The sequence below is a fragment of the Trachurus trachurus genome (assembly GCF_905171665.1).
Source record: "Trachurus trachurus genome assembly, chromosome: 5".
In the NCBI taxonomy this organism is placed as follows: domain Eukaryota; kingdom Metazoa; phylum Chordata; class Actinopteri; order Carangiformes; family Carangidae; genus Trachurus; species Trachurus trachurus.
Window position 1 is genome coordinate 14336867 of NC_139896.1, and position 14677 is coordinate 14351543.

Below are 14677 nucleotides of genomic sequence, written 5' to 3' on the forward strand. Positions count from 1 at the left end.
CCCCTTCTTGCCACTGGGGGATATTGTTTTTTCCCTTGTGTTTAATTGTGCTTACATAGCTCTGTTTGTTTCCAGTCCGTGCTCTCATATGGAAAAAGAAATTAAGTACACAGAAACACAGGCTGCATATTTCCGTCTGGCAACACCGACTGCATTTTAGAGACCTAAATAGCTTCCCTGTTTTGAATGCACAGCCTCTGCCTCCATGTAATAGAGACAAGTAAGTCAGTGCAACATCTCTGGAGTGTATGGGTAAAGGAGGGCGGTTTATCTTAGGCTCGCTGGTGATTGTGTAACCCGTGATCCTCAGCACGGAAAGGAAAATCATTGTGTTGCTCTAATAGGGCCCAGGTCATAGTGAGGTCAGAGCATCTGTATAGGAAACATGTCAGGGTGATGTCTGCTGGCCCGTGTGTCACAGTCATGGCTCAGCTCCTGCTGACCAAGGCCACTGTGTCACCGTCTGTCAGGGTCCAGGCATACTGACCCCATACTGTCCGCAGGGGGGACATCTCCACCATAGCTCACGGTCTCACGGGATACCGTCACCCAACACATCCCATGTGTGCACACACTTTGCTCGTCCTTAAACAAAAGTCATATAACGAAGCTAATGACTAACTCCCAACAGCATCTTAGTGCCACATTTCCCGGCTAATTGAGTTTGATTTGGCGGCTGCACGAGAGGGCCAAGTGTCATACAGTATTTCAGGAGAGGACGTTTTCATTGTGCCACGGCTATAAAGCTGATGGACCCTTTGAAGTGTGACTTTTTTTTCTTTTTTCTTTTTTTTTGAAGTCCCCTTGAGGGAAGTCATGTGCGAAATGTTGGGTATCAGTGTATCATCAGCAACATAAGTGGAATATCAAGCTGCAGCACAGCTGTTTGGAGGCAACGCCCACCTTCATTCCCGCCTTTAATAGCTTCTCATCTCACAGGTTTCACTCTCGTAACATTGTGTAACGCGCTGAACCCGGCTTTGACTAAACTGATTTGAAACTACAGATTATCTTCTATTGGCAGCTCACTGAACCCATGTGAGGATTTTCACCAGTGTTCTCTAAATCACTAAAATTAATTTCCAAATGTAAAGCCTTAATATCCCTTCAGGTTTTCCTGACCAAAAAGTGGGTGGCTTGTAACACGCAACCACATGGTGAGAACTCAAAATGCAGGTCTCAAAACACAGCAATTAGAGACACAATCTCTATTACAAGCTTGGTCGATACACAGTGGGTCAATCAGGTCAGGCAAACAAATCCAAAGGGTGAGGTCAAAGACTAGGTTAATGAAGGAAGTTTACGGCAAAGACAAACACAGAGAAAAAGACAGAGAAAATGAATGCTACAACACCAGAAAAACTGTCACAGAGGACTAGGAGCATGCAGACTTTTAGGAGGCGTAGTCAACAGGACACAGGTGCGACACCTGTTAGGGGTGTGGTTGACAATCACAGGCGCAGGAAACGATGGCAAGATGTGTGAATGTGAAACAAGAGGAAAGGTTGGACGCACCAAAATAAAACAGAAATTGATTAATAAATATGAAAAACAGATAAAAACGTGACCTAGGTTTCAGGACAGACATGACAGGCACATTCACATGGCTGTGAAGAGCCGCTTATTTTTCAGCAGGCTAGTTGCAGCATTGTCAGGTTAACGTAAGTGTGCCAGTTAAGTTAAGATGTGGACTCACATGTCCATTCTCTCTTTGTAAAGACACCTCTCCTATCTCCTATCTTCACTCTAACGAAAGATTTTTCTTTGTCAGTTACAGAAGGCAGTTTTCACCTCCACTCCAAGTGTATTTTAATACTGAAAGCTGAAGAATTTCTGTGAAGAGTATTGTGCTATTGTGTATTCATGCAGACTGATCTTGCTGAACACTAGACCATTTTACTGTATACTGTACCAGATATACTAAAGAGAAAAAAAACATGTGTGGCCCAAGTGAAGTTTGATCTGAAGCACAAGTAGGAGTTCAAAGTGACCTTGGCTGCAGGTCACTCTGTTTTCTTCCCATTCGGCACTAAACTCACACTCAGTTTCAGCGTTGCGGAGCCTCGTTTTGACTCACACCACACAAGGCCAACCGTATTTGGCCCAGCAGGCTGAAGAATATTTGGAAATATTCAGTGGAAGAGCCAAAGTGTGCAGCCTTCAGCCAGTTCACTCTGTCAGATCATGTGCACCAGCTGTCAGGCCTGAGTGTTTGTGGATAAGTGAGAGAGCAGACACACAATGTTCGCAGCCTCGATTGCATAATTCACCGACGATGGATCGCTCTCTACCCTAGAGACACAACAAAAAAAGATCATGATGTCTGATAACAGTGGACGGTATCCAGGCAAAAAGAGAAGCGACCCGATACATCCTTGTCATTGTTTGCTACCACAGAGACACAGCAGCTCTTTCACGACAAAGGTCACCTCAACACCTGGTGTGTTTGTTTTTGTTCCATTGAACATAAATGCCACCCTCTGACCTCCTGGCCTGCTTTACGTAGTGAAAAATGAGAGATCGCATCACAGTGTAGACAGAGAGCAGATAATAACATAAAGACATACTGGTTGAAAATGTGCAGGATATATGTGTATGTTTGTCAAATGGGCCATTACAAAAAGAAAAAAAGAAAAGAAAATAACAGCTTGCCTTGTGCAAATATTATGCAAGTCAAAAATAAAAGTGACATTTGCTTTCTTTGGCTTTGTTGAAATGTCTAATAATAATTCATCTAATTACTAAATAGCGGGCACCAATCCCAACACATATAATGGGTGGAAAAATTGGATGAAAATGGAAAATTACACAGTGATTATTGATATACAGTGCTACTGTTAGCGGAGAAAAAAATATTAGGGTAAAACAGGATGCTAACATGTTATTTGGTTTGAAACTGATGTGATGGGAAAATATTGGGGAAATAGCTGAGTGGTGCCTTGTGGTGCTAACAACAAAGCTGCCAAATACATATTTTTCTGTCATTTCACCTGAGCTAATGGCTGACTGCAGTTGTAAAATAATGCAACCACTGTTACTGTAATCACAACAAAGACATGTCAGGTATATTGGATGTGTGGTGGGGTTGTATGTGTGAGGTAACCCTAACCCTACTGGAAGTCCCAGAGGTAAGGAGTGAGATCACCACAGATGCAGACACAGGTAACATAATAAAGTAAAACTAAATTAACCACCACACAATGACATGGTTTCGCTGTGTAAACCAGCGTAACCCCTGTAAATGTACCTAATATTAACAATGGTATGATTTTTGTTGACAAGCAATATTATCTTAATGTTTTTGGAAATGTGTTTTCCTTTTTTGAAAAATGGTGAACGCTTTGAACAATGCCAAAAATTACATGGAGAAAATTGGTAATGTGACCCATGTACTGTATGCTCTTGTTATTCTATTGAGTGAAACTGAAGAAGCCTGAGGATGTGTTGATTTTTCATTTAAGTTATTTCTGCAGCCACCTGATCACTGGTAATGGTTGCGCATAGGGAGTTATACTGTATGTGCTGCGTGAGACAAAACAACACCAATGTTGACCCAAAAAAACCAATATTGTCAGGAAAAAGAATTAGAAAACAGTGCAAGTACTGTAAAATGTTCATTTTCCCTCGATTGTACATCATGTGGTTTTATTTTATTTCTTTACATCTAGTCAACGACACCGAGGAGGTGGGGCCGCTGCAGACAGTGGACATCAGCAACCCCGACATCACCCAGTGGATCCTTCGCGACCTGGAGCCCGTGAGCAAATACAAGTTCTACCTGCGCTCCTGCACCACCGTGGGCTGCGGGCCTGTCGTCAGCGACGAGTGCACCACCACCCTTGAAACAAGTGAGTGATTGGAGGGGTCCAGAGAGCAAACGGCTGGGCGGTGTGTGTCTGGATGGGCTTGTGGGTGTCTGAATGGGTGAGCGAGCATGTTGAGAACACAGACGAGCTTTGAGGTGCAGAATTGGCTCGGCATGAATTCAAGCTGAGCGAACAAGGTGACAAAGCCATTTCACGATTTCAAAATGGCATTGAACTAGCAGAATATGATATATGCTTGGGCAGCCAAGCTTTTCATATCTCCATGTAAGTAATTTTTGTGGATAAACAATTTCATATGGGTGTAGTGGAGGTTTCCATTTGTCACTGTCATGAGAGAGCAAGTGCTTATTGATTGGACAGAGAGCGCAAGCTATGAAACAATCAGCTAAGAAAGAAAATTGCTTTTAGCAGGAGGGAAACTGCAGGTTTTGATACTGAATTGTATAATCATGAAAGAGTTGCTGGGTAAGTAATCATAATGAGCCAGCTCGTACTATATAATTTTTTTTTCTTTCGATTACATATCATTTGTGGAGGACTGCACACTGTACCTTTCAGCTGGCCTCAACTCAAACCAAGTCTCTGTGAGATTGTGGGCAGCGGTACGAGTGATTGGACGGGAAATGAAACAGGAGGGCTGGACGTTTCAGTTTCACCCAAGTGTCATTAAAAATCCGACCGCAGCAACAGATACTGTCAGCGGAAATAATAGGGTGGCACACCTAAAGAAATTAAGTGTGTTGTTCAAGTTCTGTTAGGCAAAATACGAAACTTAATGTTGAAACACACAGCAGTTGCTAAATATGCCAGTGATTACTTAGCGCTGGAGAAGAATCACAGAATGAAACTTAATTGGCTCTTAGGGGTTGTTTATTTGCATGCTGAAAAGCCGGCAAAGTGATTACAGGGAGGAAGACTCATTTTTTATGTATTGAATAGCAATTGTGCAGAGCTACGTTACATGTGTGTGTGATAACTCTACAGTCAACAGTACGTTTATCACTTACACCACTAATGCTTCTGGCATTACCTTTTTATTAAAGTGTGTGTGTGTCATAAATGTGTGTGAACGTGTTACCGTCTGCTTAGAAATGCAATGTTTGTCCTTTCTGTCATTTTCTTTTTTTTTTTTTTTCCTGCAGCTTCCACTTTGGCTCCTACTGTTGGTCTCAGTATGTAGATCTGTGTTTATGTAGAAACTGTGGCCAGTCATACCTGCACACACAATCTGACACTGCGCTGCAGATACTATGTATTTCTAATTGTGTGTGTTGCTATGACATGTTTCACAGTATCAGTAGCATTAGGGTAGTGCTGTAAGTGCATGGATTGGATGCAGAAATGTGTACGGGTGCGGATGCTCTAGGCCTGAATAAATCATCAGCTTTGGAGTGTCGACCAGCTGAACATATTTTATTTTCCCTGTTCAGAATTAAAAAGTGCTAAACACTGTGCTCCTCTGCAGATAATTGACCTTGTCTGCTGTTTGCCCTTGCCATCAGCAGAGAGCACTCTGATGCCTCCTTTCATTAGAAAAATGTCAACTTCTTCTTAGATAAAGTTTGTGGCTTTCTCGCTAATAGCAATGGTAATGAGTAACCTAATTATAAATTCATATTAATCTTGGCTCATTAGTGACTGTAAACGAATATTGACTTTTATCCTAGCAACAGCAGACTCATAGAACATGTCTACCAACTCAAGCTGAGGAAATAAATGATGCTTTAAGAGCCAAACCCAGGAAGAAGATCAGACACGCCACACATCCATCCCTCTTCCATTTAATGATGTACAAAAAGGAAATTAAACCTAATTTAAAAGGCAAATTAAAATCCCACCATCTCACCTTATGTATACAAATGTAAAATGTTTGTTTTTGTAGATTATGTTTTACTATATAGCCATGTAGTGACTAATCTTAGACTTTAGCTGAAAACAGGATGCATGCTAACAGTAGAACGTAGCACCCCCACCTCCCTGGGGTTCGAGCACAATCGATAACCACGACTGTCTTTTTTTTCAGGCAAGTCAGCTTCCCCCTCACCTCCAAGCACTCGAAAGTCCCCAGTGACCAAACCCACTCGTTCCACAATAGGTAGAGGAGCCGCAGCACATTTTGACACAACAAGCATCAAACCGCAGAGACAAACAAACATGAAACAATAGACACTGAATATTTTGTTCGAACATTTTCACAGTGACATGACAGCCCGTAGAGCTCCCCGACTGTCGGCTCAAAGTAAACTGACAACCCAAAAACAAAGATGCAAAAGTAGCTGTGTATCGCTGTGTGCAAGCTAATTCGCTACTTCACTTATTTTTCCTCGATAGTTTAAGTTCTGGGTTCCCGGTGCAACAACTGCAGAGGTGTAAGGTAGCAGCTCCATTTCATTGTTTGTTATATGACAAATGCATGCTAATGAAAAATCCGGTTTTAATTTCTCTGCTGCACCACAGGGAAATCTAGGATACTAAATCTATCCTGATCCAACAGTGGAGCTGCCTGAATGGGACAAATATGTCGAATTGTCAGTGATTGATTTGTTGGGCCTCAGTCCCCTTGTACACTGCAGCGTATTGACCCACCAGCCACCTGACATTTCCATGAAATCTTCAAGTGGGTAAACAGCAATACAGCCCTGGGAGGAGAGTGTGTCCCAGGGCAGCGTCTGAGCTGAGAGCGAGGAGAAACGTCCTCCTGGGCATTGCTAGGGAGGTGTGAGCTCAAACTGGGAGAGTGATATTTACAGGACACTGAGATAAGTGGATAAGTGGAGGCTGTTGAAAGCTCCTATATCAGAATATTTGGTCCCTCCTTATAAAAAAAGAAAAAGAAAAAAAAAACTCTTGACTTTGAAGGGGCGTCTTCCAGGGCATCAGTGTCCTGCTGGGTGAGCAGCTGCTTTCTGCAGCAGTTAATAGCAAGCTGCGGAATGTGGTGACAAAACGCAGCAGCCTGCCTTGGGATATTTTTAGTTCAGGGGCCTTTGTCAGTTGAAGTCATCGCACAGCTCCAATAATTGGAATTACCATAGTTGCAGACTAATCCATCAACATTAGTCAGAGAGTGTCATTTGCAGTGGTTGGGACAGGCAGCTCAGACACAGGTGTCCTTGTGTGCTGAATTATCACCTGAGCAAATAATGCACCTGAGCTGGAGACACAGCAGAAGATTTGCATGTTTGCCACGGGGAAATGAAGTGGATTGTGCTTTGTTGACTCGCTTCAACAGCTGCTGTCAAATCATACTTTTCCCATACTAATGATGCACATCATTCACTACATTATTAGATTATTTTTTTTTCTCCTGTCGATTATCAAAAGGCCACATTACATGTCGGAGTTGGACGGCGCTTTGAATTGCCTTCAAAGGAAATAACATGAAAACAAAGTTATTAAAACCCATAAATAAAAATAAGCAGGACTATATCTGTCATTGAAGACAATGACTTCATGTCCTCTGTGTTATTCCTGCTAATTAAATAATGCAGACAACTCTGCCTGATATCTAGCTAATTGTTTATTTACCTTCTAATAATTAGTGTTTTAACAAGCAAAAATTGCCCCAGGTTCCATTTTCCATTAAATGTGAGGATTTTTTTTCTATTGTAAATTATTGGAAACCAAAATATTTTGGTTTTGGGGCAAAATGAGAAATTTGTAGATCTGATCTTTCATCAAAGAAAATAGTTATTTCACTAAACATCTTCAAATTCAATTGTTTCTAAGGTTGGAAATATTGTAATAAAGGAACATTTTACCCTAGGGTAGTAGTAACGTACCAATCTGGAGAGGGTTTGTACGGTATAAATAAAACAATATAAATAAAATGATAAATTAATATTCTGTCTGACCAGCCTTTTTTGTCAAGTGAAAAGTTTTTCCTAAATCCTGGCTACAGACTTAAGTAAACTACTTATTAATTAGTGTTGGACATATCCGTCTGTTATATAACAGCACAGTTATATACAGAAACATGCTTTTGATTTTAAACCCTTTAAGGTTGCAGCAGCGGCTAATTTAGCTCTGCAGGCTTAACTCATCTCCATATCCACGCTCCTTACTTGTCATGTGTGCTGCTACGCTCGACCAGTGTCACATTCTGTCAGATGTAATTGATGCGCCCTTACAACAGTGTTAGGAAACAGAGGAGCACGCTCAGCCCTGTCGTAGAAGGTGAAGAGCAACATCCTTCATTGCACGGTGACAATACTCCTAACTGCTCCATGATGGCCTTGACCTTTTCTGTCCTTTACAGTCCTTTACTAATCCTTCCTCAATGTTTCTCTCCGCTTCTCATCTTCTCTCATTTCTTCCATCAGTATCTGCCCTGTCGAACGTTAGCTCCGCTGTTAGCGACAGCTTTGCAAATATCACCTGGATATGTGAAGGGGAGCACACAGAGTTTTATATTGCATATATGAAAAACCGTAAGCTCATGTTGTCCTTTTTCCTTGTTAGTTTTTGGACGTTGTTTGAGTGATTGAAGTAGATTATGTAGGTGAAACATCTAATAACATTGGCTGTGTTGTGGCTACTTTGGATTTTTGTGATTTTTCTTTCATATCTACATTAGATTAGACTAGTTTAGTCCTCATGAGTACTAACCCACCATGATCATTCACCCTCTGCACAGGTGATGGTCTCTGGAAGATTTCAGAGGCCTTAAACACCTCTAAGACTTTCCACATCATTGACGGGCTTGAACCTGGGACTGAGTACACTGTGCGTCTTATTCCTAACAGAAGGGTTGAGAGCTCTAGTATATTTGAGGATGTAATCACGACCAGGTTCACAGGTGAGGCTATAGGAAATAGCTCAAGTTAAAACAAGATATTGGCAGAAATGATTGACCTCTGAGTGAACAGAGTACAGGTGCACCAGTGCACCTCAAGCCGCGGAGCGTGGTTCTTTGTGATGTCGCTAGGATTTAGACTCGCTGAGAGGAATTACATTTGTACAGCGTCCCGTACTTGATTAATTAGACAAGCAGGATTAGCTGTTTAATATTAATATTGGACCGTTTCCATCAGCGGCGTGCCCTACCACCTTCTGTCTTTGCATCAGATAGGCTTTGTCGATGTAAACATTCAATCAAGTCTCCTGATGAAAAGGCCAAGGCATGTCAAAGTCATTGGGTATTGTTCTCCTCAGGTCTGGCCAGCATCCACGGAGGAATATCCACCCAGGGCTGGTTTATCGGCCTGATGTGTGCCATCGCTCTCCTCACACTCATTGTGTTGATCGCCTGCTTTGTCAACAGAAATAAAGGAGGAAAGTATTCCGGTAGGTGCTCACTCACAAGCACACACACTTCACCTCGCTTGAATACTAATTGCAGCATCATTATATTTCCATTCTGGTTGTTTGTTGCTAGGAGAGAAATTATCAATCATCCTTGAAGCCACTGCAGGAGTATGTAACCTGATAGGTTGTTTTTTTTTTTGCCCCCAAAGCCTCAAAATTATTTTAATGCAAATTTATACATAAAATAGGCTGCTGTATTGATAGGAAAATGAGCCTTTTGCACTGTATGTCCAGCATTTGAATGTTGCATTATTTAGACACGCAGCTTTTTCCAGCAGCTATCCAAACAAAGTGCAGCGCACAGCGAGACGAAAAATGCAAATGCTGCACGCGGGGTGGCTGCGCGGGGAGCAATGACATAAGCTCTGTGGTGTGTCCCAGTGTTATCCCTCCTGTTGGGGACATGAGAATCCTTATCAGCTTTATTATTCACTGCTAATGGCCATCAGGTTGTCGTCTGGGCAGCCATCGCTTCACTCATCAGCAGAAAAAGAGCGAGGCGCAGCTCTGTCCTTTGTTTTCTCATTAAATTCTCATTATTGCCCGTAGCTCCGACAACATTTTCTTTCATTTGCCTGAGCTATGTGCCTTTTTTTTTTTGTTACACCACATATAGACTGTGTTTTTTTAACCATGAATGTAAAGTTGATTATAAAAAAAATAAAAAGCATTTCAGTGAAAATAAAAGCTAAAGTTCTATATAAAACTAGGTTTATATATATATTTTTTTTAAAGATAAAAAAAAAATGAACACTACAATAGCAATAACATTTTTTGCAATTTTTCCTTTGGCTTGCATTGAACTTTCATCTGGTGAATAAGAGCAGGGAATAAGTAACTGAGAATCAAACAATGCTACCAGTCAGGGGACACAGTGATCTTCATTGGCAGGAGTCTCCTGAGGTAATCACTGATATCTTCTCTTCATTTTGCGAGCAGTAAAAGAGAAAGAAGACCTTCACCCAGACGTGGAGTCCCAGGGCATGAATGACGACACATTTTGCGAGTACAGGTAAGCATAACCCCTCAGAGCACTATTTCACCACCTCACTGCAATTCACGCGCAACACCGTATGAATTTCTTCTTCTCCTTCTTCTTCTTCTTCTTCTGGTGCTCATTTCCATCTTCTTCTCTGAGTAATTCTCTCTGCTTTTCTCCTCTTGCTGAAAAGACAACCCAGCACGAGTCAGGTTCACGTGGAGCCTCACACTTCCGTTTGATGGACGGAGTAACTGGAATGTATGTGATGAAGAGCAGTAGCATCCCCGAGTGTTGTCGGATTGTTAGCTCCTTCCCCTTATAGGCCCATTGTGAACTTAGACACGGTGTTGTGTTGGTGGTTGACAACGTGGTAGACGTGTGTGCATCATAAACGGAGCAGCAGTGCCGCTCGGATTCTGCCATTTTCTGTCCTTATGGTGCTAAACGCAGGCTGCCCGGCACACAGCGGGATGCTAAAACCAATCAGCGTAATTGAAAGCAGCTCATCTCCAGGGCAGTCATATCTGGGCACGTTTCATTAATCCTGTAGATGTCCAATTCATATCAGTCCGCTGCAGTAGGAGTCCCCGTCTAATCCCCCGATCAGTGGGATCTACACAACACAACGCTGATATGATGAGGTTAAAAGAGGCTCGGTGTGCTGGGGTTTATGTTTTGTCAGGTTGACTTCTTAAATGCTGCTCGCACCAGCTGATCTTAAATCTGTCACTGAGTGTGAGTGGTAAGCACTTCCTGAGTCCGTAGTAACTACTGTAGTAATCAGGTCACACCATTAAAACGCCAAATTACGTGACAACTTCCTAGCTAGTAAAAAACCAATCGCTCAGAAACATCTGTAGCAGTGTCACTTTCAGGGGGACAGAGAGTTAATTAAAACTTAAAGGAACAGTTCAACATTTTGAGAAATATGCTTCTTTGTGTTGTTGCTGAGAATTAGATTCGAGCACTCCACTGACGCCAAGCTCATCATCATCTGTCCGTTCAGCAGGTCAGGTTAGCTTAGCTCGGCACAAAGAGTGGAAACAGCTACTTTTTCGTGGCTGGGATCTCTGCTTGTTGCCTGGCAACCTCACAGAGATGACAAGAGGAGATGCAGAGTCCCCAGCCAAAAAATTGTGACATGACTCCAATTGAAACTGATTCATACCTACTTCTGAAAATGTCGAACTTGTCCTTTAACTGGTCCTTTGCAAATGTATGTATTTTGTTTTATACCGGCATGTCTACATGGAGAAGTATGTGTGTTCTCAGTCACAGAGAGGCTGCATGATTTCACTTACACTTTGACACAGTAGGCTACTGTGGTTAGAGCCAGTGGAAACAGTGGGCAGTCACAGGCACAGTGTTTGTCACACATCTTGCCCTGACTTTTTTACTGATGACCTTACACTGTTTATTTAGAATAAGTTGGACTTTTGCACTTAGCTAATCAACTTTTTTTTTTTTGTGCTTTAAGTTATTAATTTCAGCAGAATTGTATCTATTGTATCAATTTAGATGTGATGTGTTGGGTTAGGCGAAGGTGAAGTATAGTAGTAATAGCAGTATTTATAGGTATAGGTATTTATTTTTAACCTGCAATATAAAGGGGTTATACATGGAAAGCTTGGAATAGTTTTGTTAGCTATTAGTTGTTGAGTGTAGATAATTAGTAATAACTCATTCCCAGTAGTTTGTGTGTTGCAGCCTGTTTAAATGTAGGTAGATATAGTCCCTTGATTGGTGTTGTAGTGGTTGTGGCTGTGCTGGAGTTGTTAGTCGATGATCTCCATCCTCTGTCCTCTGTTGTTCCCTGTCCTCTGATTTAGTAGGGTGTAAATTTGCACTTAGTAATCACTCATTATAATTAGGCTCAGTTACAATTTAACAACAACTGGCACAGCCGACTCCTGACTGACAGGAAGCTCTTAATGCCGTATCGAGAAAGTAAGTTACTTATGAACCAAATCAAATAAAAGTACAGACCATTTAATAGCCTCACAGTTAAAGTGCAGTTAAATTACAGAGCCACAGCATGTGCAGCCTGAACATCAGCACCGGTTTAATGTCCTGTTCAGTGTCTCACTTCTGTCCTAGTCATCACTTTGTCAAATGTACTGTATTCACATATGTACAGCAAAGTGATTAATATCGTCTCAACATGTGCAACTGTGTGATTATTTCCCATTGGTCATCCAGAGGTAAACACCAACACCAGTCACACAGTCTCATCGCACAGGCAGTGATTGCTGAAGCCTGCACGCCCGTCCTCTCCAATAAGCCGTAGAGTGAAGCCATGAGTGAAATGAGGTGATTCTAAATCCACTGTGCCTCTCTTGCAGCGACAACGACGAGAAGCCACTGAAGGGCAGCCAACACTCGCTGAGCAGAGAGATCAAAGCGGGGGACAGCGGGGACAGTCTGGTGGACTATGGCGACGAGGACGTTCAGTTCAACGAGGACGGTTCTTTTATCGGCGAGTATGCGGGGCGAAAGGAGAAGAGAGTGTCCACCGAGATCAAAGCCACCATTCAGACCCCAGCATGAGGAGCGGAGCTGCCATCCGTCCTCCCCTGGACACCGTTTTCATTAAACCTGCTGGGAGGAACAAATGAAAGAGGAAACAGACATTATCCATACCGAGCACAAGATTTGTGTCAAATGTAATGCGTCATTGCCAACTGCACACTGCCATTTTTCATTTTATGAAGCTCTGTTTTGTCAAGTTGCAAATGAATGACCATTACTAAATAATGTGTATATATAGTGTATATTCTAAGTGTGGAGTGTCTTTTTTTTATAATTATTATTACGCAAACATTTAGAGAGCTTGGATTTTCTTTTCTTTTTTTCCCTATTCCATTACTTCAGCTGCAGTACTGTTTGTGCAAAATGTTAGGAACATTTCATTCACTCCCTATTGCACATGGTTTACATGCAGCTTTGCCTCTGATGTCATCTTGTAGCAGACCACACATGAGTGGGGATATCAAGCTGATATTTTTCAAGTGGAGCAAATATTACTGACCTTTTATATCTGAAATGGATTCATTAAATATGATGTACGATGTGTATAAAAGTTGCTTATTAACTTATTTTTCTCAGTGGTTTTATACCTGACAAAATAACAAGGAATTTGACATATCATTTCATATCATAAACATTGATATTTGAATTGCCCTGTGATGCTAGAAGAAAATATAATTTAGTTGGTATGCCTTGTTATGAACATTTAGATTGGACATTTTACACTATTTTCTTGATTTTACTGTAATAAGATCTTGTAGTGTAAATCAATAATCCACATTTTTATCAAAATATTCAAAGCGCCTTGAATTAAAAGTACAGTAAAGTATGTTGTAAGTATAATTACAATGTATTCCAGTTTATTAAGACATTATTACAAGAGGTACTGTTTCAAATGGTGACACATGGTACATTTTTCTCAGATTTAGCCCCCACAGAAAAGGTTTTAGTTTTTACAAGTGGCCATATAAACTTGAGAGGGACAGTTTGGTATTTTGGAAAACACAATTAATGTTTTATTGTAAGAGTAAGAAATGAAGATTGATACGAAGTCCAGCAGCAGGTTAGATTATTTTAGCATAAATACTGGGAAATAGCTAATCTGGCTAAAGGGAACAATGTTCTCCTCCCTACACCTCTAAAATTCACTGATTAATATGTTTTTTTAAAAATATAGCAAAAAATAACTTTTTTCTTCTTTTTTTATAATAAGTCGTCACAAGTTAATCAGTGATTAAGTTATGCTAATTGGCTGCTAGCTGTTGCATCACATTAAGCTCTTACCCCTGACAGAGTGGTATTGATCTACTCCTTGCAAGAAAGCACATGAGCATGTTTCTCAAGAAGCCAAACAAGCCTTTAAAAGGGGAAAACTCCAGTGATTTAGTGTTGCATTTCCATGAAGTTGAAAGATTTGAGATACTCAAAGAAAGACTGTTGCAGCAGAAGCCATGGTATCCTGATTGTCATCCCTCAGCATGGGCCCCTGGTCAGGCTCCAAAACAAAAGTGGACCACATATTTTACTTAATGCAACTCAATAGCGTCTTTCACCAGAAACTTTAGGATCTTTCTAACTGTGGACTTTAAAGCAGATTTCTGTTTATTTTTTTGGTGTTAAGACTGCAATCTCACCAGGGTTACCTCTCTAAGTTGAATCCAGGACCACAGACAACATTGTATCAGGCGGGCACAGTAGTGCTCTGCCTGATCAAAACACTTATTATTATTACTTTTAATAATGTAAGTTGATGGAGTGTCCCTTGAAGAAGAAAATGCATCATAATTGTAATGACTTTTTTATAATCAGATTACTGTATTCTGGTTGCATATTTGATATCTACCAATCCTGCTGATCCAATATTCTGTAAACATGAATGTTAACAATCCTTACTCTGTCAGTTCCAGTATACTGCCATTCAAAACACAAACATGATGCTGTTCGGGAATTAACATTAGAAGGACCATGATCAGAACAGTCACAACGTTTTGTAAAACTTCAGCCAGTGCATGGTAAGAATTGTTAATTGGTGTTT

The 14677-nt window shown here is 41.1% G+C and overlaps 1 protein-coding gene across 1 annotated transcript in view; it reads left to right on the forward strand.

Annotated features, from left to right (window-relative positions):
- Positions 1-12801, forward strand: part of chl1b (cell adhesion molecule L1-like b) — a 66428-nt gene extending 53627 nt beyond the window's left edge. Inside the window, exons 23-26 of the mRNA XM_083970983.1 lie at positions 3669-3848; positions 8982-9113; positions 10074-10146; positions 12459-12801. Coding sequence (XP_083827109.1) covers positions 3669-3848; positions 8982-9113; positions 10074-10146; positions 12459-12663 — 590 coding nt within the window. The 3' untranslated portion in view covers positions 12664-12801. The remainder of the gene's footprint in view (positions 1-3668; positions 3849-8981; positions 9114-10073; positions 10147-12458) is intronic.
- Positions 12802-14677: the final 1876 nt, after the last annotated feature.